This window comes from Nothoprocta perdicaria, unplaced genomic scaffold (genome assembly GCF_003342845.1).
Source record: "Nothoprocta perdicaria isolate Ctin4 unplaced genomic scaffold, notPer1 scaffold_167, whole genome shotgun sequence".
NCBI classification, from domain to species: Eukaryota; Metazoa; Chordata; class Aves; order Tinamiformes; family Tinamidae; genus Nothoprocta; species Nothoprocta perdicaria.
The window spans coordinates 1,146,639-1,174,008 of record NW_020454838.1 but is presented as its reverse complement, the minus strand read 5'-3'; the positions used below and the strand labels follow the sequence as shown (position 1 = coordinate 1,174,008).

Below are 27,370 nucleotides of genomic sequence, written 5' to 3'. Positions count from 1 at the left end.
AGGAGACGCCCGCCCGAGCCGCCCGTCTGTCCGTCCGCGTCTCGTCGCCCCCCCCCGCCGCCATGTCCAACTACATCCACGTCCCGCCCGGCTCCCCGGAGGTGCCCAAGCTGGACATCACGGTGAGCGAGCGGGAGGGGCCCGGCTACCGCCAGGGCGCCCTGCAGCTCCTGCGCCGCCTGCGGCCCCACTGGAGACCCGAGGAGGTGACGCTGCAGGTAAGGGTGTGCGGGGTGCGGCGGCGCGGGCCGCCATTGTGCGGGGGAGCCGCGGCCTCGCTTCCCTCCGCCGCGCTCCGCTCCCCTCCCCCGCTCGGCGGCTCCGCAGCCCCCTGCGCGGAGCCCCATTTGCTCGGCAGCGCGGCGGCGGGGCGGGGCGGCGCGGCGGGCACAGCATCCCCTGCCCCCGCGCCGCCTTCCTCCTCCTCTTTCCCGCTTCCTGCTCCCGCCGCTCCAACGTGGCTCCCCGGCGCCCGGGGAAGGAGGGCGGCAGCCGCGCGCCTCGCTTCCCCTCCGCCCTGGCGCGCGCCCCGTGGCGGTGCCGGCTTGAGGGGGCGAGGGCGGCGGGGGAAGGGGCTGAAGATGAGGTTGCCGTGAGGGTGTTAACCGGCTGGATGCCGAACGGGGGGGGGGGGGGGGGGGGGGGGTTCATAAAGCGCAGGGGGATCTTCTCCTCCTCCTCCTCCTCCTTTTCCTGCAGGGCACGGGCAGCCGGGGGAGGAGGAGGCGGCGGCCGGCGATGCGCCTCGTGCGCCGCCGTTGCGCGGCGGGTGGAGGGGGAGCGGCCGTTGAGGTAACGGCCGCGCGGTAACGGCCGCCGAGTAACGGCCGCCGAGGTAACGTTGTGCGGCCCTTGTGGCCTCTCCCGGCGCCTTCACGCGGAATAAATAAAACCGAAAAGCCTGACAGTCGCCTCATTTCATATTTATTTATTTATTTATTTTGTTCTGACGCCATCTCCTCGTAGCGTCCGCCCCGCTGGCGTCCTTGCTGGCGTGTTCCTTCTTAAAATCTGGCCTGTGTTCGCGAGTATCACGCCTGGCGCTCAGCTAGGTGAGGCAGTTACCGGTGCTTGTGATGAATCATCTGCCTGGGGGCCGGCTGCTTTTTTGCTTTTAGAGTATATATAACCCCGCCCCGTGCAAATCGTTAGTCAATTTAGTTGACAGAAACAGCAGCAGAGATGCAGCCTGTGTGTCTTTGAGCATTTTATTGTACGCCTTTATCTGTGTTAGTCAAAAGTTATTAATATGCAGAAATGTCTTATTTTAGGGGACTGGAGCTAAGCTGAAGAGAGGAGCTAACTTTTATAGAAAAACAAAGTGCATTGTGGCAGTGGAGCGTAAATTGATGGGAATTTTCTGAAGTTCCGTGATAGGGAAGGAATGTGGCGTGCCTAAATCCTATCAGTAAAATAGAAGCTCATATCTTCCTCCACATAATTTCCTTGAGGTCACAGGTGTAATTTATGTATGCTCCCAACACACTCCCAGCGTACACAGAATCATGGAATCATTATGGTTGGAAAAGACCTTCAAGATCATCGAGTCCAACCATAAGCCCATCAACACTATACCTGCTAATCCTCGTCCTTAAGAGCTTCATCTACATGTGAGACATTATTCCTCACTGAGGAAATGCCTTCCCTTGAGGCGCAGTGAGCATACCTTGCGCAGCATAAGCAGAGATGTTAATACATATATACATATATTTGCTTTTCTAGTTGTATGTTGAAGGTTGCTCTCAACAGGATGTTTCTTTCTCTCCTTTTTTTATACAGGAAAACTAATAAATGAAACTGAAAACTTTTCCTCTACAGAGGAGTGACCTTTTGGGGAAGTTAGAATAGGTTTAAAAAAAAATGCTACTTCCTTCTTCCACCCTCTTCTGAAAGAAGCAACTTGCAGAATAATAAAACTGATAAAATTTCTGTGGATCATGGGCTCTTCACTCTTCACTGGTTTTGCAATACTAAAGCAATAAAATACTGTCCATGATCAGGAATTTGTGTCTAAAATTTCCCGTAAGTTTGTTTTGACCAAAATCCTCTAGTCTTCTTACTCACTTTTTTTCTCTTCTGTGCCTTTTGTGCAACGAAGGAACGTGCAGGTCAGAAAACTCTTCATTAACTTTTTATTTTAAGTCTTATCTTGTAGTTAGTTACACACATACCATACAGAGTAAGATGCTAAAATACTGCTTTTCTTCTTTTGTTAAGATACAGGACAAACAGAAGGTCTACTTTGAATTTTCCTCATGTCTGTTTCCTCGGGTGTATATATTTAGGAGGGGGATGAAAATGAGAATCATGCATTGTGTGGAAAACACGCTTGACTAATCTGAAACAGCAGCACTAGAGCAAAGTAGATTAAGAACCTTGTTAGGCAGAAAGAACTGCTTATGAACGTGGACTTCTTCTGTTGAACTCTGCACTTAGGTACCTTTGCTCTTAGTACCTCTTGTTTCCAACAGTTAGAAGGAAAATGAAGAGTTTGACTTTTATAAGTTAATTAACTTACCTTGTAAAAATGTGCTATGCTGTCTATGTGGCATCTTGTTTAGTCAGCGAAATAGTTCTGAAACTATGTAGTTAAAAATGCTTGTGGTCAATCTTCACTTCTTACAAGATTTTTAAGTTAAAGTATATCTACATATTAAATATTTTTTCTTTTTCTTTTTTTTTTTTTATTATGATATAAGATTAACCTGTAGGACAAAGGGTTAAAAACCTTCAAACTTAAATTAGCATTTTACTGCAGCACTTATTAGAAACCCCGTGGAATTCCTGTTGGCTAATACTTGTTGAATCATAACCAGGATTATTGTAGCTTATCTCCTCCATCTGTAAGTGTATGTGATTATTATCACTACAAAAGTGTATAGGCACTCACATTATACTGGTAAGGAGGGGAAAATGCACTACCTAAATACTCATCTTCATGTAGTTACTTTATGTGATTTTTGTCTAAGGATGTACAAGGAACAATGTAGAACTCTGTTCTATTTTTACTTCTTACAGTTTTGAGGTTTGCTTTCTTCTGTTTTGCAGTAGTACCAACCAATATACTAAAGAATTTTGCAGTAGGGAGTTGTGGTCTGTGCCATATGATCTTAGCCACAGGATAATAGACTTAATTTTGTTTGGAATGAGTCTCTGAAGGCCTCTATTCCAAACTCGTGCTCCAGGCTCACTGCTTGCTTAACTTAGAAGCTGACTGCAGTGAAATGCATGGAGAATTTTTTACGGTTTTCATAAAAATAGATACTCTTCTGAACTCTGTTCATTGTTCGACCCTGTTCTGGATTAGTGGGCAGTTTACACTGTGACAGTGGACATTCCAGAATATTCTGGCCATTTTATTATTAACTGGATAAGATAGAAAACCTTTTATTAGTTCTTAATGTCATGAAAAGGTTTAATCAGCCTTCTTAACATAAGAATGCAATAACAGCTTGCAACCTTTGTTGCCTATCATGATTAAATATGTGTATAATATTGCATATTTATATGTATATTAATATCATATGAATATGTATATCACTGTGTGTATGTATGTGTGTATATGTGTGTCACATATATCACATATACACACATATATACACATATAAAAATATATCATGTATAGGTATAAAATTATATACGTTGTATATTAAAAATTAATCTTTTTCTGTAGTAGTACCTGCAGAAAGATCAGTGTGTGGTTTTAGTATTGAAATATGTCAGTAGTACTGGATTGCTTTCACCTGTGCAAACATGCAGGATTCTCTTATGCTATGACCTATTCCATATCTTGTAAATCTGCTTATAATGAAGAATTCCTTAAAGTTCAGTATATTACTGCGCACCTGTTGCTTGGTAGTTCAGTGTTACAAACCAGGAAAAAACCTTTTGTATTTCTCTTTTGAAGTGTTCTTTAATGCTTAACATGGAGAATAAGTATGGCTGCTCTTACTAATGAAGAGGCTTAACATTAGTTACTTAAACATTGATTGTTTGGATTAGCTGGATACCTTTAGTGCCTAAAATTCAGCTACAAATCTAAAATGATACAAATGACATTTTAGAAAACCCCAAAAGAGTTTTGTAAAGGAGATGAAAATCTTCAGTACAACTCCCCCCACACCCCCCTCACTCCTTGCAAACCCTTCTCTAGAACTGTGTTCTAGACTGTCTCCAAATAAGTCTGTAAGGCCTTTTATCCCCTAGTGCTCTTTGTTACCAAGATATACATGTTGACCTGTCATAATATTCTTCATTGTTTTATGTGACTATAAAATCTATTGCGGCTTTTTACTGTTCTTTACAAGAACTTAACTCCTGTAGCTTTGATTGTGACCACACAAGAGTGATTTTTTTTTTTCCCCTAATGTGCATCTTGGTGTTCTTTTTCTTTGCATGATTTGTGGCAAGGTGCAGATTAATCTCATAATCTCACTTAAAATTGAAGTAACTTTTTATTTTGCATCTTAATATTAAGATACACACACATTAAGATACAAAACACATTTCACAAGAGTTTTTTTAATCACTTAGCCTTTTTTTTTTAAGGACACAGTGACTTTCAGTAGCGAAAGCAGTTACTACTAAATGGCAAGGACTGTGATTTCAATATGCGAGTCTGTAATTTAATTGCAGATAAACATGCTGAAGTAAAAGTAGAAAATTGCTGAATGGAAGCTAAATTACAGTTTTTGAACAGACTGCTTTGCTGCCGTGTTGTGAAAAAGCTACTCTCTAAAGCCTGCCTTGAATGCAGTGTCACAGTGACTGGGAAACCTGGGCAGTATTAAATGTCCCTTGAGTCTGGCCAGCTTCTCTCTGCTGGCTACCTGCGGAAGCTCGATGGTCTCCTCTTGCAAGGGAGGTTTCGTGATATGGCAGGGTGCGGCAGCCGGCGGACGCGCTGTGAAGTCTTGGGCAGCCGCATGCCACGTCACTGTGCGTGGTGTCACCCGCTTGCGTGCACACACGGGTGTGTGCCAGAGGCGTCCTGCTGCCTTCGATCTCCGATCCTCATCGGGGCTGATCAATAGGTGCTCAGGCACAGCTTGTGACCTGGCTATCTAATGGCATAGAGCCAGTGCTACAGCCAGCTCGCCTTTCACTGTTACAAGTCTATCTTGGATTTTGTTTTAAAAACACATTTCATTTTCACATGACTTCTAAAAGAAGCAGCAGCAAATTGAGCCTTGGAGTTGTTGGAATAAAATTTTAGACTCCTTTGAGGTCAGTGTCATTTTTCAGATTTAACTCTTTAAGTGTCCTAATAACTATCACAATGTATGTAGAAAGATGTAAAACAACTCACACCTTTGCAAGCCTTAAACTCGATTTCCTGATGTTGATTGTTTTCTTAGATAGGAGACTATTTTCCACAAGCAAGGTAGAAAATTCTTAATTTCTCTTTGGAGGGTTCTTCTATCAAAAATAAAAATAACTTTTTCATCTTGTCATGCATTTAGATGAGAACCGTCCTTTCAAGGGATGACATCATATCTATAGATAGCATTTTATAATAGAGTACTTGAATCTTGGATCTATTTTTAAATGGTCTTTTGAGAATATGGAGGATGTGAAATCTAAATTTAGAATTAAAAAAAAAAGTCAACAGTGAATTCTTCCTCAAGGCTGCACAATTGGCAGCTTGGTTACATGAATGTTTTAGTACTGTTTAGTATGGTTAGTAGTGGCATTACTTTCTCTGTCCGCCTGGTATGACTGTGGGCTGCCAGAGTTCACTAGAAGGCTGGTAGTTCAGCTTATGTCCTGACTTATCCTAGAATGGTGCCGTTCATTTACTGGCCTCCTTTTAGCCTCACTGCTCTTAACACCAGGAGTGTTCAACCCATAATTATCTGGCCACAAAAATCAAGTAGATAATGGCTTTCAGCTGTCAAGGGTAATGATGTAGAGGACACAACATGACATCTGGGCAGCTTTGCATGACAATTTTATCAAAAGCCAAAGTGAATATGTGAGAATTTTCTTAAGGCCTCTGTTTTACATTTGTCATACTTTCCTTTAAGACTTACTACAGGAGGGGAAAAAAAAAGAAAAATAACTAGCCTTGTTCCAAGAATTAGGTTTGCCTGTGTTTAACTTGTGTAGACTGCACCCTTCCAAAAAAGATAAAGTCTTGTTTTACAGTACAGACTTTAAAGGAGTATGATGCTTGCAGAATTTTAAAAAGAATGCAGTAAAAGGCTCCCATTCCCTTCTGGTGACTTCAACATGCAGGCTGGAATGCAGAAACAAAATTGGGGAAACTGCTGCTTTTCTGTGGTAAAACTTTAGTGTGCTGTTCCTCCAGTATCACAGTGCTGCTTTTACTGTTTTTCTTCCTGTGGTTGTAACTGCCAGCTGGTAAGCGAATGAGCCCGGTTTCACACTGCTGATACACACTCTCTGCTTTGCCCCTGTGACACAGTATTTCTTCCTTTTCATGCCTGATCCATATGATCATAATCTGGTTTTCATAATTTTGAACACCTGGATCAGATACAAGTCTTTTATAACCATTTAGTTATGAGATGGGAGAATATCCATCACGTGTGCTTTTCAGGTGTCTTAATAATATGACCAGTGTTGAGAGGAGGGCCTTCTTTTTTTTGAGTCTGCTCAGTCTCAAAGGTGCTTCACATCTCCATTGGGGTCTTCCTGGTCTTGCTTGTTTCTATCAGCTCTGCTTTCTGCTGCTGTGTTAGCATAACTCATTTGCAGTTTTCTCACCTTCAGTTTGTGTTTTGGTAAATATGTGTTCCCAGAGCTCGGAACCCCTTAATGTATCTCCTCCTATATCTCTCATCTGGATTGATTACAAGAATATACAAACCATGCAGCTAAGTTGTCTTGCGCATTTCATCCTGTTCTTTGTTTCCCTTGGTATCTGTGTTTCTTTCTTCCAGAATTTTCTGTCTGCTATTCATAACATCCTGTAGTTTCTTCTGCCTTTGTCATTGCCTTGCAGCGTTTACCATTTTTTTTTCTCCTCATCCCTGTAGTGAGAGTTTGTTTTCTATTTATGCTGCTCTGCTGAGACTTTTGTTACAGAGTCACTGTTTTGCTCTAGTGAGTCTCAGTTTTAACCTTTGGGCAAGACATTTTAAGCTGATTCTTCAAATTCAGCCCTTTGAAAGAAAGGTACCTTGAAAGAATAAAGTATTAGGCTTTTATCTTACATGACTAGACAACATGCATTATAAAAAAAAATCATTTAATGGAAGTTGTCTGTTCTGAATAATACTTTTAGGAAAGTAAGCCCATTCTTCTGCATTTCTAAGAAGCAATAAATAAGACTCCTGGGTGTCAATAATTACTTACAGCAGCATGCTACAATTACATGTTAATAAGAAGTAGAGTTCTGAAATTATCAGGTGAGGGAGTCCAATTTCCTTCTTGTAAATTTTATTTATCAGCACTAATGAGACTTGTTTTGAAAGAATAATAGACCTGTGCAGTGGACGGAAGGGTGTCTGTCTAACAGTAATTGTAACTCAAGCAAATTGAGTTCATGCTGTTCCTTTCTGCGGGGGAGGGAGGCGGGACTTCTTATGCTTGTGTTTTTCCGGCAGTCAGTATTACTAATACTGTTACTTATGGGGTCTGCTCCTTCTTACTTCAGCAGACTTTCACTTTTCTATGAAAATCCTGCAGTGACAGGAGGAGGACTTTAATGCTACTTCTTAGCAGTTTTCATTTATCTCTTGCAAACAAGATGTTTTCAACTTGCGCAAAATGTCTCCTCATATTCAATAAATAACCTTCCTTCTTGTTTCCACTTCCTTCCCCCAAAGTATGGCACTCTAATGAACATCCTATTCCCTCTTATTCATGCCGAGAAGGGGACAGTGCTACTATTTAGGCTGTGCCTGCTTACTGAGTTGTATACGTGTGCTAGAACTGCATACAGTATTAGAGATGCTTGAGTACTTGTGCTTGAGTACAACTTCTTATTTGCCTATTTGGCTTTCTCCCTCCTTTTTCATTAATAGGATGAACTCCACTGTTGCCTTCCAGCATTGCAGTTACAAAAATGATTTTTGTTCCTCTCCTTACACTCAGACAGGTGTTTGTTTGTTCTTAAGATGTGTTGGCAATGGTCTTGTTCATTTGATATGCAAGTGAGTTGATACAATCCTTCTCATAGTGGTGCTCATTGTGTTTCTGAATATGATCTGTTTATTTTATCTGGTTGAATAGGAGTGGAAAAACAGTAGAATAGTTTTGGTTACTCTTGCTACTCAGGGCAGCAAAACTGTGGCCAGAAGCTGATGCGCTGCTCATGGGTTTCAGATGCGTCTGGTTTTGATTTTGATAAGACATTCCAAAATAAGCATGCTTTGCAGCAAGTTTCATTTCTGTTCTGAGGTCTCTGCCCAGTTTCAGATTCTGCTGACTCAAAATAATGTTGCATTTTTAATGGCTTTATCTAAACTATTGGCCCAGGTGTTGGCATGTGTAGGTGAGCCAAAACCCCAAAGACTGGGATGGAGTCCAGTGCATGACCCTGGATAGTGTGAAAATGGGTGGAGGGGGAGAAAAAGGCACCGCTCCAGGACTAGATATGTGGTTGCTCAGGCAACCTCTATTGACACCAGCTGTGTGAAATGCTTGGGCACTTACAGGTCTTATATGGAGTCACCTCGCTGAGATTTCCCGCTGTGTAACGTTGATCTGCTTTTGCAGGGACTCCTGCCAAAGGGCTGTGTGTGTGTGTGTGTGTGTGTGTGTATTAGAGGTCTGGCATGCCATATGTTTGCAGGTTCATTGCTGGACAAATTGGTACCGACCTCTGGACACTTAGGCATGTGCTTAAGTAAATTGCCTTCATTGGAAACTAGCTAAGACACATAATGTGCAAGGTGTGTATTTCTGATCTTGGTGGCTTCTGAAAAGCAGATGACTCTACCTTTTGATGCTGAATTCTTCAAAATTTCTTGAGAGTTAACAGTTCTGCTTTTATGCAGCAATACGGGAACAGTACTGACCCATTTGTTTGCTGGTATATAATACACTTAGGAAGGGGAGTTATGAATGGACCCATTATAATAGGAAGATGTAGTTTATGACTACACATCAGCCACACCTGAAATGCATTTAAATATTGTATTTGGTTAAAGAAGGTAAAATTCTTCAAGCATATCATCCTTACCGTGACCCAATATGCTATACTGGAATAATATTCTTATGTATGTAGAGAAAACTTAAAATGTCTGCTTTGTGTCAAGGAAAAAGATAGGGTTAAAGATAGGGTTAGAGTTAGAGAGCGTACACTTACATTCAATTTAATATGAAAACCTGGAGATGTGATGTACCTGTACCTAAAAGGTACAGTTTTCTTCTTGCTGTTGCAGTAGTTATCATAACAATATTAATTATGAAAACTGTTGAGGGCAAAGATTCTATATTACTTGTGTCTTATTCTGGCTCTGTGTACTGTCATGCTTATTTTTTATAAACTGATTGTGCGAAGGACTAAAAGATGTTTTCATCTGTTCTCTACAAGTTCATCTCTCTTTCTACAAGTTTATTTTAATTTCTATTTCAGTGAAAACTGCAGTGAAAGTTCATTGGCACCTTTTACTGCTAATCTTGAGGGTCTAGGGACATTTAGAGAACTTAGAAAATTCCTAGTAAGACAAAGGGAATAAAAATCAGTAAAACCCCTTGCTGACTCTAAAGAAGGTAACTATAGATTTGTGTAGTGAAAGATATATGTCCTGAAATACCTATTAAGAAGTGTTAGCAGTAATGGAATTAGCTATTTTGATAAATATTCAGGAGTGATTTTATTTCAAAAAAAATATGTTCCATTTTAAAATAATCTCACACCTTGTAATCTGATTTTATTGGCAAATTATATCAAGTAGAATGATCCTATATGTGTCAGCTTATCACTTGTGACTTCTAGAACAGGCTTTTTGTCCACATCTCTGTGTAGTATTTGGTTGCTCCGTAAATATGAAAGCATTGCCTTAAAGCAAGCATTAAAACTTATGCGGACTGGCCTTCCCAAAAGAAGGCCTCTAGCTTTTATTTTAAGAGAGCAACCAAATTGTAGCTTGCTCCTGGAATTGGTTCTGAGGCTCTGCTTGTTTTAACAGAATTCTCCTGTAACCCAAACAAGCCTAGGACAAAATACTCCCTGTGTCCTAAACTCAGCTAGCAAGTTTATAAGCCTTCAGGCTGGGTTGACGGGATGCAAAGAATTTGAAAGCTCCAGATCTGTTTTACCTCTTTTCTGAATTATAAAACTGTCCTCGATTGCAGGAGAATAGAAAACTGCTGTTTAGAAATGCTTTATTAAATGCTATTCTGCACATGCAGCACAGTATTTCATCCTGTGTGATAGTATCGCCTAGAGTGAAACCTCTCTATTGACTGTCTAGCCCCTGTCATCAAAGTTGAAAGAAGTTTTTTTCCATAGAAGACAAATTGTGGGATCCGTATCTTGGCTATTACTTAGGAGGCAATGAATAGCTAGTCATTAGATTTTAAATATAATACCCAATTAGTGTTCTTATTCTTGTGAGGAGTTTGCTTCACCTTCAGCTTGTACAGTCATGAATGAATAGTCTAGTCATCCAGACAAAGTAAATAGCAGGGCTTTGAAAATTGCTTTTCCTGTGTTTTGGTGATCAGGACACGGAGCATTTGTCGTTTGAATGTCACATGCTAGTTGTGAAGTGAAATGACATAATATAAAATTTTTCTTTAAACTCTTACATTTGAGATGACATTTGAGCCTGAAAACTGGGATGTTGCTCTTGAAGCACTGTCTCAGATTTGCAGTGGAGTCAGGGCGTGCGACTGCAGCATTTGTCATTCTCAAGCAAGAGAATCTCAAGGCCAGTGGGAAGGTCATCACTGAGCTTGAACTGAGTTTCTGATGTGAATTCTGGTTTTTGAAAGGAGTAGCGTAGGACTCCAGAAATACCTTTTATACTCATCTGTTGATCAGCAAATGCTGGTGTGATCAGAACTTTGTTTTCATGTGATGTGTCTTAGTGCCAGACAGGTTTTCCTGTCTAAGATAAAGGATTTCTGCCTTGTCAGGCTTTTATTTCAGCCGTTCTAATAATACCATTTTTGGAGCGTTATATGAAAAATTATTTCACAGTAGTGAGCTTTCAGTTGCTGATTTTTGCAGCAGTATTTCTGTATTTCAGTGTAGCATGTTTTTGTGTCATCTTTGTCCATCTTCATGTGTTACGTGTAAAACAGTTGAACTTTTCTCCGTCTTCTTTTTCCCTGTGTCTTACCATTTTCTTTTGTTAATTCTCAGTCTTGTAAAGAGGCATCTTTCATGAGCTTGGGTGGAGAAACCCTGTATTCTCTTCCCTCTCCTGCACGTTCAAAATACAAATGCAGAACTAAGTAGCTCATGCATTATTTTTTTCTCTTTCAGCTGTTCACTGATGGAATCACCAATAAACTCATTGGCTGCTACGTGGGCGACATAACGGATGATGTGGTTCTAGTCAGAATCTATGGAAATAAGACGGAGCTCTTGGTCGATCGAGATGAGGAGGTGAAGAGTTTCCGAGTGCTGCAGGCCCATGGCTGTGCCCCTCAGCTCTACTGCACTTTCAATAATGGCCTGTGCTATGAGTTCATGCAGGGAGAGGCGCTGGATCCAGAGCATGTCTGCAATCCAGATATTTTCAGGTAAGATTTTTTTATTTCATCAAGTTCTGCTATGCATTTATGGTGTTGTGTTAGGCCAAGTGATCTCAATGATAGTTTGACAGTAGATGGAAGGCAGCTTATTTTACTTCATAGGAGCATTTCATAATGTGCTTACTATATAACAGCTCATTATCCTCTGGTTTATCATGGAATTTCAGTTTTGAACGTATGTAGTAGCCTTCAGGGGAAGCAGCAAGGTTCATATTAAAGTTGACTTCATTGTAAGATGTTTATTTACACTTGCATGATACCATCAGGACGTTTATTTATTTAACATGGTGCATGATTCAGTGTAGGAGGCTGTTTTTGATTAAAGGGAATGCTCACTCCTGGTTTCAAGTATACTGTTTTGTGTGAATAGATTCAAAGTAGTCTTCCATTGAGACTTAGGGGTTTTTAAGCTATCAGCAGTGAACTGAAAAGGTTTTAAGACTTAAAACAGTTCACGTTTCATACATGAGCTGAAATGATTTCGTGCCTAAAAACTGCAGCTAACTTGAGTGAATTCTTAAGATGCACAGGTTACAGTGTAGCAACAAACGCAGCTCAAGTGCCTTCTGTAACCAAGTTAATGCATTCCTCCCCCTGCCAAGCTTTTAGTAGTGCTATTAAACACCTTTGAGTCTTGCAGGATGCTTGTCCCGGCCTTGTGCATAGTCTCTTTGGATTCATTATTGCACAGGTTGTTGTCTCATTGCTAGGAAGAGATGTGGTAAGGACTGTCCCCTCTATTGCAAACATAACATTAAATCAAGCTTTGTGTTTTTTTTCAGACTGATTGCCAGACAGCTTGCTAAAATCCATACTATTCATGCGCACAATGGATGGATCCCTAAATCTAACCTCTGGCTGAAGATGGGGAAATACTTTTCTCTTATACCTACGGAATTTATGGATGAGGAAGTAAATAAAAGGTAAATTCTTTATTATCTCTTTTCCTGCTTCATCCTGACCCTTCTTGCTCCTACCAGGATAAGGAGGAGAAGAGTATTTATGACGTAGTTTGAGTCCCTGGTCACTAGGGCCAGAGGAACAACGATAGTAGGAGCAGTGCTTAATCTGAATAGAGGTTCTGTGCTCTGTAATCTAAAGCTTGAGTTGAAGGCACATTTTTCAGGAAGGAAAGGGAAATCAGGGTATAAAGCTGTAATTTGGAAGTGTTTGTACAGTATCATCAAACTCCATACTTTTCAGTAAGCAGGTTCCAGCTTTAAACAATCTTAAATTTCTTGAAATATACTGATGCCCATTGCTCTATTTGTTGCACTTCAGTTAAGAAATCCATTAGCAAAGTTACTTTATTTAACTTTCTTCTACTAGCTGAAATTCTCAAGAAAACTGAAAAATTTAAGTAACTAATGGAAAATCTGAAACATAAAACAACTATTGGAGTGTTTTCCTGTACTAGAGGAAAAAAAATGATACTTTTATTTGTATAGATATATGTATTTAAAAATTTAGTAATTATTTAAAGAAAGAATGTAATGTTTTAAGCAATAAGTGAAAATGTTGCTTCACCCATTTTAATCTATAGTATTTGAAAATGTGGAGAATTTCCTTCAGTCCTGCTTCTCAGTTTTGGACTACTATGGTTCACAGCACAGACAGTCTTCAGAAAATGTTTTTTGGGTAGTAAGAAGGGAATAGTCGTCATGAATTGACTCAAGTAGAGGCAGGGAAAATAGTGTCCTAGTCTAAGAGAAGGTTTCATTGATTTCTTGGAAATAAGAGGATAGAGGATAATACCAAAGCTATTTCATTGCAACTGTTTGCTGTGGAGCCCAGTGCTAAATACAGATCTCTTTTGTCGAAAAAGGTTTTTAAGCGACATTCCAAGTCCTCAAGTCCTTCAGGAAGAGATGGCCTGGATGAAGGAAAGATTGTCAAATTTAGGCTCGCCAGTGGTACTCTGTCACAATGACCTCTTGTGTAAGAATATTATTTACAACAAGAAACGAGGTAGGTATTGAACAAAGCAGTAAGTATTGGCTTATTTTGCTTTGTTCTGTAATTGTATTTGCTAAGTTGGTCATGTTATTTCACTGATAACCACAAGTGAAACTCTGACATTGTAAAATTCACTGTAGTGGTAGTATTAGTGTAAATAATTGTTCGCTTAATTAATTAATTCACATCTATATGCTATCATATAAAGAAAAATCTTGGCGTTCTTGCTTTCTCCTTAATGAATTTGTTAATATGTAGCCTGCCTTTAGGACTGAAGGCTTCAAAGTATGCAGCTGTTTCCAGTAAATCTATTCTAGTGTGCAGACTTTGGGAGGGAGGGGCGTTGGTAGGGGGCCAGGGAGGGCAGGGAGGATCTTGTAAGCATAGAAAATAACCTGAAGCTCTTTGTCTCTGTACTGTTCTGGTTTGTCAGACCATGGTGTTTTCAAGGAAGAGATCTGTGTGATGGAGCATCCTAGGGATACTTGGCACTACATTCAGTGGTTTGATTTCTATTCTGTATGAGATACGTGGACATCTTAATGTTGAAGGTTTCTTTTGTAAATATATGTTCTCTTTTAACTGCTGTAGGCAGTACACATCTTGGCAAAGATGAATTACATTTTTGTTTTTATTATATTACAGTAAGCTGAACTCATAATTCATTTTTATTAAAGATGAAGCTCTCTAGTTTCTGTTGAAACCCACGATATCTTTTTTTTATTGCTTGATTTTAGTGGTTTGAGGCTTGGTTACTAAATGAAGCAAAGGGTATTTATATAGAAACACAAAGCCAACTTAAGATGCTGAAATTGATTTGGTGCAGGAAAAATACCTACTTTTCTAGTTTATCTGCTCTTTTCTTCCACTTAAATATCCAAGCTAGGGCAACAAATTCATCCAGGTACTTCGGATGGAACTGAAGTGTTCTTCCTCAGTCATCACTGGTCGCTTGAGCTCTTCAGCGTTTGTGTCTTAAATTCTAAATCAAAGTTAACAAAATGCTGGAGTTGCTTCTCACATGAAAATTGGCTCTGTGTATAACCACTCTGTACATCAGACAGACACGCACATACACTGTCTTTTAGACCTTCCATCTGAGCGACTCCATTTTTCAAGGGAAGGCAGTTGATGGCACTTCTAGTTATATAGCTGCAGCATTTTTTTTTTAGGTCCAGCTGTAGATTACAGTTCTACCTAATGAAGAAAAAAATCTGCTTGTGGTCTTTCCAGTATGTGAGGTTCTTTTTTATAGTAGAACCGCACTTCAAAATAAAACACGAGGATTTCTTTTAAAAGACTCGCTGTCATGGTCAATAGGTTTAAAGTTGCAAATGCTGTGTGCTTTTCTTTTTACAAACAGAATGGAGGAAAAAACAATGCCAGCAGTGCATCACTTATGAGCAATCCTACATAACCTGTGTGTGAGTGTTTAGTGTTTGGGGACAGGGTGGGGAGGAGGAAGGTGTGTAAAGCACTTTGGCCTCAAGCTAGCTATAAACAACTGGGAAAAAGCCTTGGAAATATTAATGTAGGGAGACTGTTAAACTTACATGCTTACGTGTTGCACATGTATCCTGTACTGTAAAACTTGAACCTGCAGTCCCGGTCCAGCAGGTATCATTCCTGGAGTAATCAAACCTCAACCTAGGTAGAGGTAGAGTAATTGTCCTACAGAAACCCATTTCTTGTACTGTGCTTACAGAACCAAGACTACCCTTCTGTTTCTCAGTGTAATCTTAAGATGTGGAACACAGTTTTTGAAGTGGAAGTTCAACCATCACTGTAATTAAACAGAATTCAAACAATTCATATTTAGTAATGGAACATTTTATATTAGTATGCAAGTAACTCTGCAAGTGCAGAAAATATCATCTTTAAAGCTTGCACGTTACGTTTGGCTTCTAACTGTTTGAAGTAACAGCTTTGGTGTTGCAGAGATCTTAATAAATTTGACTGATTCGTCTGGAAAGTCTGGAAAGGTTCCTGTGTATGAGAGAGATCCTGTTGACCCTAAACCAGAGCTGAGAGGAATAAGCAGTATTTTAGATGAAATACTATTTTTTTCCCTCCCTTTTACTCAGTAGGGTTTGATCAAAGCAGGTAGTCTTCATCTTACTGGCACAAACAAAATAATATTAGTAGTTACTGATTTTAACACTTCATCCATAATGTTGTTTGAGAACAAACTGCTTAAGAGTAGGCATGGAAAAAAACATAGCTACAGGCTGGCAACAGACACAAGAGCTCCGGTCTCATGAAGGTAAAATGGTTGTTATGGCTTGTCCCCTGCTTTGCTTTAGATTTGTCCTCCAAATTAAGTTCATGTTAAGTTGCAAGAAGAAACATTGTGCCACATAATTGTTTTTTAGAAGAGTCAGCCTTGTGTCCTTAAGCTATTTTAAAAAGACTGGAATATCCTGTTGAGTGATGCCTTTATTTAGTGGAGTGTGTCACTCATCTGACTTGAATTTGCTCGCGCTGCAGCTTGGAGAACTTGTGCCCCTTGCTGCTTTGCTAATGTCTGTTGCAAGGCACTCAGGATATGAAAATTAGCAAGTGTTACTTTTCATGGCTTATGAGTATAAATGGCTTTTCAAAGAAACCCCAGAGCTTCTTTGTGCTGTTAATTACATTTTGAACATCAAAATAGCCTGCTTACTTCTTGATATTATTTATATATGTATAGACCTTGTGATGATCGCTGGGCTTTTTTTAAACTTGTGCTGGGAGGTTTGAAAGATACCTGATGCCTTAAGAGTATTTCAAATGCTTGCTGTTCAGCAAGACAAAGTATCAGAAGTATCTTTTTTTTTTTTTTTCTCCCTTCTGTATCTATCTGTGCTCTGGGTTAATACATTTTTAAATGTATTAAAAATATCTGCCAGGTAATTCAGAGTGTAGGTAGATGGCTGATGTTGTTTTATTCCTACCTTCTGCCCACCCAATGTTTTCTATGATCTTTGGTAGGAGTCTGTGGGTGCTCAGTGCTTCTGAAGACTGAGGTATGTTTAAGGCTTCTGGTTTTGCTCTAAAACCTATGTTATTTTGCAAAGGTATATTGGATACTCATAGCTAAAATTATTATTTCTTGGGTATGTAGCCTTTTTTTGTTGTTTTTTCTTTCTTTTTAGTATGTCCATAGCCTAGATCATTCTCTTTAATGAAGCTCTATTGTAGGACCTCTTTGGTTTACATCATAAGCAGGATAGGAGAGCTTGGGATTTGTGTTTCTCTTGTGATAACTCCTGCCAGGACTTGCACATGGAAAATCAAGAGCACTTAGAAAGACGAGGCACAGCACCTTCCTGCCTTTCAGTTCTCCAAAGAGATGCAGCAGATGCCCTCTTCGTTACTTCTTTTGATATTTTAAAAACGGGTTTCAGATGTGAAGTGCAATATGGCTGCAGTTTGTATCTTTAAGTAGTGACAACCATTACATTTTATGTTCTCTACAGGAATAGAAGACTTGGTAAAATAAATTCTTTTCAACTTTAAGATATTAAGAATGTTTGAACATTTTGTTGCTGTTTATGAAAATAGTTTGTCCAGAGATATGAGAGTGTGTAGTTCTAACTACCCTTTGACTTCATAAAATAAATGTGCTTCTATTTAGCGTCTGTTGTTGGTCTGCCTGCTCCTAGTGATTTTGATGTAATGTAACAGGTTCTTTATACTACTATAAAACAAAAGCTAGCTGATTATCTACCAGTGTAAACCATATTTTTTTGAAGTAGCTTTCCTCTACGAATTGCAGATTGTCTTAAAAGTAGCTTCTAGCGGTGTGGACATTTTGACATTTAATGCAAAGTTTCTTCGTGGAAGCCTCTTGCATCTCTAATCTGTTTCATGCCAAAATTTAAACTTAAAGTTGAAGAGCGTGGGCCTGGAAGAGAGCAGCAAAAATGCCAGACTTTTTCACTTTAAAGTTTTGTTTTGCCAAATACGAGTTTGCCAAATTTTCTTCATCTGCTACAGATTAACTATGCCCCTGTCGCTGCCCCGTGGTGGTGTGCACCGTGCTACTAAAACACACTGCCTGGAGGTTTGTCGCACCATTTGTTCACATGCACCTCCCCATAGGAGAGCGCAGAGCCTGGTAACAGCCTCTCATGTACTTTGTTAGCTTGAATTTCTTAATTTAGAATATAATTAACTATGTCTGGAAATAAGATCTAAGGGATAACTGTATTTAAAAAAAAAAAAAAACCATACAGATATTATCAATGTGTTCAAATTATTTTAATGCCCAAGTTTAACATTTAATTTGAAGTGTATATTTTGATATTTTCTAGACAGATTTATATTTTACTTGAGAAACTCTGAATACAAACAGTATTAAATGATTGGGGAGGGATTTAGTAGTTCGGCTGTGTAGCAGAATACGAATCAGGGTTGGGCGGTGTAATTTTACTGGCTTGTAACTTGCATGTTTGTTTAAAGTAAACACAAGCTAAAGAACCAGTAAGAAAACATAAAAGTGTATGAATGTGTCAGTCAAGTAGCAGGAGAAGTTAAAACTGTGACTGTCTCATAAGATCTTGGCTGCAGCTGTTGTAAAATTGCTTTAGTGTTCTAGAGAACCTGAATTTTGTACTGCCAACAAGATTTCCCTGGGAGCAGCTTGCTACTTTGCAGGTCAGTCCCGTGTTGGTTTGTCAGAGCCTAATATGTTTAACCTCATAAGCTTGGTGCACAATCCTCCCTTTCTGTGGAGGACAGAGCAAACTCAGAGTTGGAGGATTGTGACTAAGTTGTTCTGTTCATGTTGTGGGGTTTAATTTCCCTTTTAAGCACTTACTTAAGATGAATACACATAAAAACATGAAAAACACAAATGGGGTAATGTTTCAAACATGCTGAAGAAGATGAACTGCATAGATATGAGAAACTGCTGCAGTTGTCCTGTGATAACTTGCTTGGGACATTTCCCTGTGGCAAAGCTATTGTATTTGGTAGGTGCAATATCCATGAATCTTTTTAGCGAGTACTGCATTAGAGTTCTGTTACAATCCTTACAGTCCAGGAAATAGTTAATGTAGTTCAAGTTTATTCTTGCTTTTTTGACCTGAAGGTGCGGTCATTAACGTTATTCTTTGTAAGATGTTTTAAGTTGCATGAATAAGGCTATTCATTTTAATAGGAGGAGTATATGTGTTTATTGAATAAATATGGGGATATTCATGCAGATAGTCAATAAAAGTAAAGCGTAGAGAGGGAGTAGTGCAGACTATGAAGTCTATTCCTTGTAGCATAACAGTGGGAAATACAAGATTGCAATTTCTATACATATTTTAGATTTCTACTGCGAACAACTCTTAAGTTACCCCTCACTTCCCTTTCTGATGTTTTCAGTAATTTCTCTGTTTCTCTTGAAATACAAGACATTTAGTTTAATTATTCCGGCTTTGCAGTGATACAGACCTTCCTGTGAATGTTCAGGTCTCTACCACCTTGAATGACTTTCTCCTGCACTTTCCCCTGCTTCCCTGCTGGTAAACACTGTGTAGTAAAAGTAATTTGGAAGCATATGGGGCATGTTGCTGTACATGAAAGTACCTGCATTCAAACATTCGAGCATTTTCTGTCACTTTCTTTTGACTTAGTAAAAATAATAATAATAAAAAAAAGCAATATTGTTCTTAAGTTATAAGTATGGTTGGTTGTGGGATAATATCAACAAACTACAACCTGTTAATCCATCTTGGCTACATGTTTGTGAGAAAATAAGCAGGGCTGCTATTTATGTTGGGGGGAAAAATACTTTAGTTAAGATTTGGGTAATGGATCCTCTATGGCATTTCTTGTTCTGAAGGCAACAGATGCCCTCATGTGGTAGAAGTTAAAATCAAACTTCTTCTATTCATAGTTTAAAAATAAGTGTATTGTAAGCTCTAGGTAGTTATTTAAGAACTTTCTCTAGTGAATGTTGAGGATAATCTTGTATCATAAAATTCACAGCCTTACCCTGGAATGTTTGAGTACACACAACTAAGCAGAGATAATTTCAAAGGCACCAAGGAATTAGGGCTCTGGCTTCTTTGATGCTGATTCTGATGTTGCTGTCGTTGTGTCTCACATAGGTGATGTACAGTTCATAGACTATGAGTACTCTGGATACAACTACTTGGCTTATGACATTGGGAATCACTTCAATGAATTTGCAGGTAAAAATGTGGATTTTCAAGGTGAAGATTAACTTGGTAACAAAACGATGCGTATTGCTGTACCTCACACACTGTATGCATACATGTATATGTATCTTCCTGTCTATATCTGTATGTGTAGCTGCTCATCTGATAGTATCAGAATGCATTCATGTTACTTCTGCAGGCTTATGTTGCCCTTAGATTTATTTATATATTATGTATTAAGTTCTTTTAAAATGCTTTTTTTTTTTTGATTTGTTATCTCTTTAATGTCCAAGCAAGTCTTTTAAGAGGTAAGTACCCTAAGAAGATTCTGCACACAAATAAGAAATATATATTGCTTTTGCTTCTGCCAAACAACTGTACCACATGAGTAGGGAATGGCAAAGCTCAAGCACAAATCTGGCTTTTTTGTTGTTGTTTGTTTGCTTTCAGGAAAGAGTTCAAGTGTTCAAGGCCTCCAGTGTTTATAAATAGTACTTTGTGCCTCATATAACAGTGCTGATGACACATGCACGTTATTAAGCACAATGTTCCTGAGAAAGCGTGTGGTGCTTCCACATCACACAGTGAAATAATAGGAGGGAGACAAAGCAGAGGGGCCCTGGGATGGCTAAAAGCACATTATTGAAAGCAGAAAAGCTTTTATCCAGCCTTGTAGACAAGATACAATCTTAAATCCTCCGGAAAGAATAGCCGGGGGCGGGGGGGGCATGAACTTTGATCCAGGATTGGGAATTCGATCAAACTGCACATGGCCTTGGCTGAGCATCTGCAGTTAGGTAGGTTTTGAGCTTTATGCTTTAAAGGAAAAGTAGGACCGAAAGGTTGGCTGCAGAGATGAGAGTTCTAATGCTACCAGTGCCCTGTGGAGGGGAGAGAGAGTTTTTGTAAAGCTTCTGTCTTGGAAACATGAGCTTAATCAGTGACGATATGTATATCATTGCATTCTGCTTTGGATAATATTGTCATTAAGTCCCTTTTTATATGAAATGCATTAATACTTGACATGTGTGGGAGGCTTTTGTTTCACAGTGCAGATGCTGCCATCAATATTAAACTTGCTGAATTTGCAAGTTTAATAAATAAAGTATGTGTGTGGCTGCAAATATATACAAGATAATTCTTTCTAATTTGAATCCTGTGTAAGAAATTCTTGCCAATCTGTAACTAATAAAATCAGCTCAGAGTAAATATGCAAATGTTTATGTTTGTCCACAGAAGTATTTGACTTCTGTGGTTCTGTGTGCATGGATTTTATTATGGTGATGCTGTGAAATCCTGACAGGAATTTTTCTTCTTTTCTAGGAGTAAATGAAGTAGACTACAGCCTTTACCCCAACAGAGAGTTACAGGAACAGTGGCTGAGATCTTACCTCGAGGCCTATAAAGAATACAAAGGATTTGGTACAGAAGTCAGTGAGAAGGAGGTTGAAGTTCTTTATGTTCAAGTCAATCAGTTTGCACTGGTAAATATTTGTGAATTAAAACATATCAAATACCATAGACAAGCCTGCTATTTTATAGACAAATGTGATTGCCAATTTCTTACACAGTGTGCTGTGTATATGAAGAAAAACTTCCTTAACCATTTTATTTAAATTCTGAGCTTACTTTTTACTCTCACTTTTTAGATGGCACCCATGCTTGTTCCCCAAATGCTGCTCACATGTGCATCAAGTGCTCACTCAGATCCCGTTTCATCTCTTAAGAGACAGATAATGCTAGCCCACATACAATTATATGCTATGACTTAATTTCCTAGACAAAGTCATTTTTGAGCAACTTAAATATGCCCATGGACTCTTGGTGCAGCAAGATGTGCTTTTCCTGTGTGTGACCATTCTCCTTCTGCTCCCCTTGACCTTTCTCCTAAGGTTGATTTTCCTTGAAAAGGCTCAGGTCAAGCATTGTGTCAGTTTAATGAGATTGATGCCATTCCCCATTGTCAGGGAGAAAATAAGGCTGTATCCTGGGCCTTGATGGCTGTCTTAATGAGCTAGTAAAGTTCTCTATTATGGCAAGTTCTTAAAGTCTCTAGTCCAGCTGACCACTGTATGAAAAAATTGGGGGGTGAGAGGGGTGGGAGAGAGACGAGCATGAGGGAGAGAGAGAACCAAGGATCAGAGAATTTGAGTTCTTGGGTTTTCCTCTTCTAATATGGCTGTCAAAGGATCTCCCTTTTTTCACTTTTATCGGGCCACCATTACTGTTGCTTCACATAAAAGTTACCAGTTCATTTTTAAGATTATTTCATGTATGGAGCATGTAGTACTTGTGCCAAGCCTTCTAAGAAGAAATAGGATTTGGATTTGTTTTAATGCTGGGTGTCTGGATTTTAGACTAAAAGCACAATACCACCACCCTCTTCGATGTTTATGCCAGAAAGTCATCAGAGTTTATGACAAGAGGGTAGCAAGTAACTTTGCCTCACAACTTTGGTGTGTTATGATTCTTGTGTAGACTCTTCCAAGCAAAGGGTATCAGTGTTTTGATACTGCAGTCAGTATCTGGCAATAAGGAGCAAGTATTTTCTTCAGCTGTTCATTAGTGCGACAGATCCCCAAGTTGTCCACAGCGCTTTGGTAGGGTGTGCATTTGACTTGTAAGGAAACAGAAGAGGAAGGCAGTGATCCATAAAGACCTATAGCACTTAGGAATATAAAAGCTTCTTTATTTTTTAAAGAATACAACTAAGATGCTTAGTTTTTCTAAAGATAACTTGGTCACCTTTGAGTCTTTCAGTACTGTCTCAGCTGCTCTGCCTGCAGTGTCTTGGCAGACCCAGAGCTGCTTCCAGGCCGGGTTTCAGTCACTTCCATGACGTAAATTGCAGCAAAATTGCTTGTGTTTTGCCCTGTGCTTCCTAGGAAGGTACCTGGAGCCTAAGACCTGGCTGGGTGGGTCCACCCGCTGCTCCTCCTGCCCTGTGTGCTCTAAGGACTCTCTGCTCTATTGGTCAGTCGTAGATTCTGGATCTAAAACCTCTGCTCTCCAATCTTGTCCCTTTGAAAAGACTGAGCAGGTTTTTGAGCTCTCTTCAGAGAATTCAGTATGATTTTGCTGTCTTGTTGGATATATAAATACTTTTTTTTTCTTAAAAGACACAGTCAAATACAGTTTATGAATAAGTGAAACAGATGTGACATTTAATCATTGAGAACCCCTGCTATATATGTAGAGAGAGAAAGATACAGAGAGATACAGGCATAATATGTATACACACTGTTAGAAATAACTTGAAGCTGCCTGTCTGCTTTTCCAGGAGTTACTGAAAACATATCTTTGCATTATTTCCAGAGTTACTTGCAGACTCACGCTATCTTTGTTCGTTTTTTGAACTAGCCTTGATGATGTTTTGCCTGAGAGATGGAACATGAAGTGTTACAACAAAACTACCTTTTATCGAGCAGATAGGTAGTAAAAAAGCAAAATAAGATAAAACTAAAGCATAAAATCCCAAACTCTGCGTGGGAGGACTGTGGCGAAGAAGCCAAAATGCCCTTGTTTTAGTCCTCTTTCTGACTATGCAAGTATGCACCATAATTAACATAATGGCTTTAGTTTTCTGGCAAAAAGCTAATGGCTATGGTGAGAAAATAACTTGATTTCTAGCAAGGCGACTTACTAAAAAAATTTGATTTTTCTTAAACAAGAAAATACCGTCTTGTTTGCTGTTACTCTGTGGATTTATATTACCAGCTGTTACTGTAAAATTCAGCTGTCCTGTTCACTTGGGAAAGTTAGATTTGCAGTTATTTAGGCTGGTGGTCTGTGTTAAAAATTCGATATTGTTTGTCAGTTCTAAGCTATGTTCATAGTAATGTTTAAGAGGATAGAATTCTGTTTGGAACTAGACCACACAGAATGTACAAATACAGCCAAACACAAGATATAATGTTATTTAAAGCTGGAGGTTTTATTACGAGAAAACAGACAAAAATGAAATAATACTGGTATAAAACTACAAGCTGCTTGCCATCAGATGGAGTTAATAAAAACTAAAGGTAGAGAAGAGATTCACACACGCAAATGCATAGGGGAGTTGCAGTTTAAGGTATGTTTTCAGGTGTGTGTTTGTGTGCATGTATATGTTGTCTGTGTCTGGTCAAGATGCACATTTAAGTACAATGCTGTTAAATGCAAGCTTCAAGAAGCAATTTAGGTAGTTACTCTAAGCAGCTATCTACAGAAGTCTGAAATGGATTGTTTGTAATATGGGTGGTCCAGAAATGAAATGCATCTTTCACACGGAGATTATCCAGCTATGGCCAGTGCGTGTGTGTGTGTGTGTGTGTATTTGTACACATACACAAATATATATATATTTGTACACACATGTATATATACGTTCCAAAGTTTACTGAAGTATATCAATAGCTATATAAGTTATAGTTTCAGTCTGAACAGTACACGCAGGCTACATCTTTGGATTGGAAAAGCAGGTAAGGTTGGAAGAGATGAGAAATTTTTGTAAATGCTAATGACTTAGTATCCCTGTCCAAGTCAGTGGCAAAGGCTTCATCCAAAGAAGTAAGGTGTAAATCTAAGGGTATGCCCAAAGAATCAAAAAGGGCTTTGCTGATCTAAATACATACATGTGTGTGTGCACACACACACATGTTGTGAAGATACATGATATGTGAAGAACAATACTAGTAAAAATTGTTTAATTGATAGCAGTGGAAACTAAGTAGAATTATTCCCAAACACTTTTTTAACACAGCTATATAATTGCACAACACTGTGCTAGATTGATCAACAATTTTAACAATTATAACAGTATCTTTCTTGGAGAGGAAACTCGCGGAGTCAAGAGACCTAAGGAGACAGTCTGATTGCCAGTAATTAAATCTGTATTGCTTATTGAAAAAGTTCTGACACAGTAGACACAGATTTACAAAGGATTTGATAATTTTTTGATATCCTGTAGATTTTTTTTTCTCTATGCTAGAATATATGTTTGTTTTTATATAGTGCTAATCTGTTGCTACTAACTTTTTCCTTTAGGCATCACACTTCTTCTGGGGATTGTGGGCTTTAATTCAAGCCAAATATTCTACCATCGATTTTGATTTCTTAGGGTAAGTATGCTGTATGCTTCCCACATAGGGACCTGTGGATTCCACCCACCCTTTCGTTTTGTTTTGTTACTGCATTTCATAAGAGTCACAGAATAGTTGAGGATGGAAGAGAATTCTGTAAATTGCATAGTCTCCCAAGTATCAGAAAACAGCAGACCTGTCCTGTGTGACCCTACTGTGTTTTTTTAATTATTATTACTATTATTATTTTTTTTTAAGAGAAAACTTCTGGGAGTTGATTTGAGAAGTTCCTACCCCTTCTCCTTTCTAAGGAATCTCCATAATGCTAATGAATACTTGATTCTATTTGGAGATAGACTAGTTGATGATTCCTTTCAGGTGAATGTACGTCTTGGCATGTTTTCCCTTAATCTTTTATCAGAGAAGGCAGAATTTGTCCATTGAGGACTGGAAAAGGGGATGAAAATTAATCACCTTCTCTTAGTATAAGGCTTGGCCTCAGCTTAGATTTTTTTTTAAATTTTGTAATGAATGACTGAGGCAGATTGCTAGGCTGAATTGTGTTTTTAAAAAAAAGAGTTAGTTTAGGAAATTGGCTTGCCCATCCACCCCTACCGCTAGCTTTGTGACTTACTCAGTTTCAAGTAGAACTACGTGTTATGAACCACTAGGTGGCACAAAAAAACAAGATAAAGGACAGCGTGGAAGGGAACAGTACATTTTGTTGCAGTTTCTAAACTGGTTTTGAAAGAGCGTTCTTGCAGTCCCCAAAGCCTGAGCTCATTTAAGTACAGCTGCCCATTCACCACCTCTGATAACCCCTGGCATTAGCTCCTCTCCAAACAAAGCAAACTGGGCGAGTGTTGTGAGGATTTACCACAGTGTGATTGCTCAGACCTTTGATTTTTTCCCTCAGCAGCTGCTCTGGAAGGTGCTGGGTTAGGTGCGCTTCTGATTAGCCCTCGTAGGGCTCTATTTGTGTAAGGAATTACCTGCTCTTAACTGAATCTCTCTGTCTCCCTTTGGTTAGGTATGCAATTGTTCGTTTTAACCAGTATTTCAAAATGAAGCTGGAGGTCATGACATTAACTCTTCCTGAGTAATGAAGAGGAGGAAACTTACCAAGTGGATAGACAACCCCTGAACCTTCTGAGAACAGATACTGGAAAAAAAGCTAAACATTTGTTAAAGTTCTTTTAATGCTCACTTGGTGGATCTTGCTTTATAAATAATGCCTCTAAACAGTCCTTCAATGTTAATATGAGGAGCATACCTACTGCTGTTGATAAAAAAAAAAATGGATTAGAAACTTGCTAAATCTATAAAAGGTTGTAGAAATGGCAATTTAATCCTGTTTTTGTAATTTAACATATGTTGTATGTGAATTATTTATTATAAGTTTAACATGATTCCATTGCTGCTTTCATCAGTTTTTGTGAAAGTTGGGTGCAAACAGTGAAGTTGTTCCAAAGGATTTGTTTAACAACTTATTTTATTGAAGTTGTGTTAACTTATATTAGAGAGCTACATGGTCAGAGTATATGAGTCTTTTAGATCTATACGAGCAAAATATCACTGGTAATATACTCCAAAAACACTGATGACCAACATGCAGTAGTGGGGCAGAGAGGCCTGGGAGGATCAAAAAAATGTAGTTTTCCATCTTGCGGTATTTCTCTGTTGTATAAGAATCAACCTGTTTGCCGAAATGGTGAATGACATTTTGATTTTCCTTCTTGGTATGTTAAGCTGTAAAAATGTGAAAGTTCTGTGGCTGTCAGATTCTCTGAGGATGTGAACTGTCACAGTGTTAGATGGAAGCTGTACCATCATTAACTTTTGTGGGAAAGCTGCTTGTTTATTAAGTACTTTGAGACCACTATTCCAAAATCTGTATTCCATGTTCAAACTTGATGCAGAGGTGAACACTATTCTGGTCTCTGTGTTCGATGTACTTCAGCAGTATCGAACGGAATGGACTATTGAACTGAAGATTAGTAAGCAGAGATCCTGTTGCACTGGGGAGCAAGACACTTAGGTTTACAGTTCATGTGTTGACGATGTCTTTTCTTCTATTTTGTCATCTTTTAACCTTGGATCCTAGTCTTAAATGCTTGGTCTTGTAGTTGCAGGTTCTGGTATGTTCTATCTCTTAGTCTGTGGTAGCGAATCGCTTTTCAAAGTCTCCAGTTCAAAAGACAGTATGGAAACATGTAGGGTTTGAACAGTGGAGCTTTGAGCATCTCACACTTACTATTTCCTTATTTCTTAAAGCTATTATACCAAGAGTGATCTGGATTTACAAAATGTGAACTGAAAGTAAAATGTTTACTTAGCAAAATAATGAATAAGTTTAGGAGCGGAAAAGAGGCTTTAAATCTCAAAAACAAAAACTAACTCCCAGTGTGGAGTTGGGCAGACTATACTGGACCCTGATGATACTCTGAAAAAACTTTGCACTTTGGTCATTTAAGTGCCCACATGTACAAAGTCTGTGTGTTGCATATACACACAAGTGAACACAAACTTACCTGAAGAGTA

General features: G+C 39.0%; 1 protein-coding gene across 1 annotated transcript; it reads left to right on the top strand.

Moving 5' to 3' along the window:
• Positions 1 to 27,370, top strand: ETNK1 (ethanolamine kinase 1). The gene is made up of 8 exons (XM_026035779.1): positions 1 to 218; positions 11,408 to 11,667; positions 12,462 to 12,602; positions 13,505 to 13,647; positions 19,719 to 19,802; positions 21,093 to 21,253; positions 24,795 to 24,868; positions 25,860 to 27,370. The coding sequence occupies exons 1-8, from the start codon at positions 63 to 65 to the stop codon at positions 25,930 to 25,932; spliced, it is 1,092 nt and encodes a 363-aa protein (XP_025891564.1). The 5' UTR covers positions 1 to 62; the 3' UTR covers positions 25,933 to 27,370.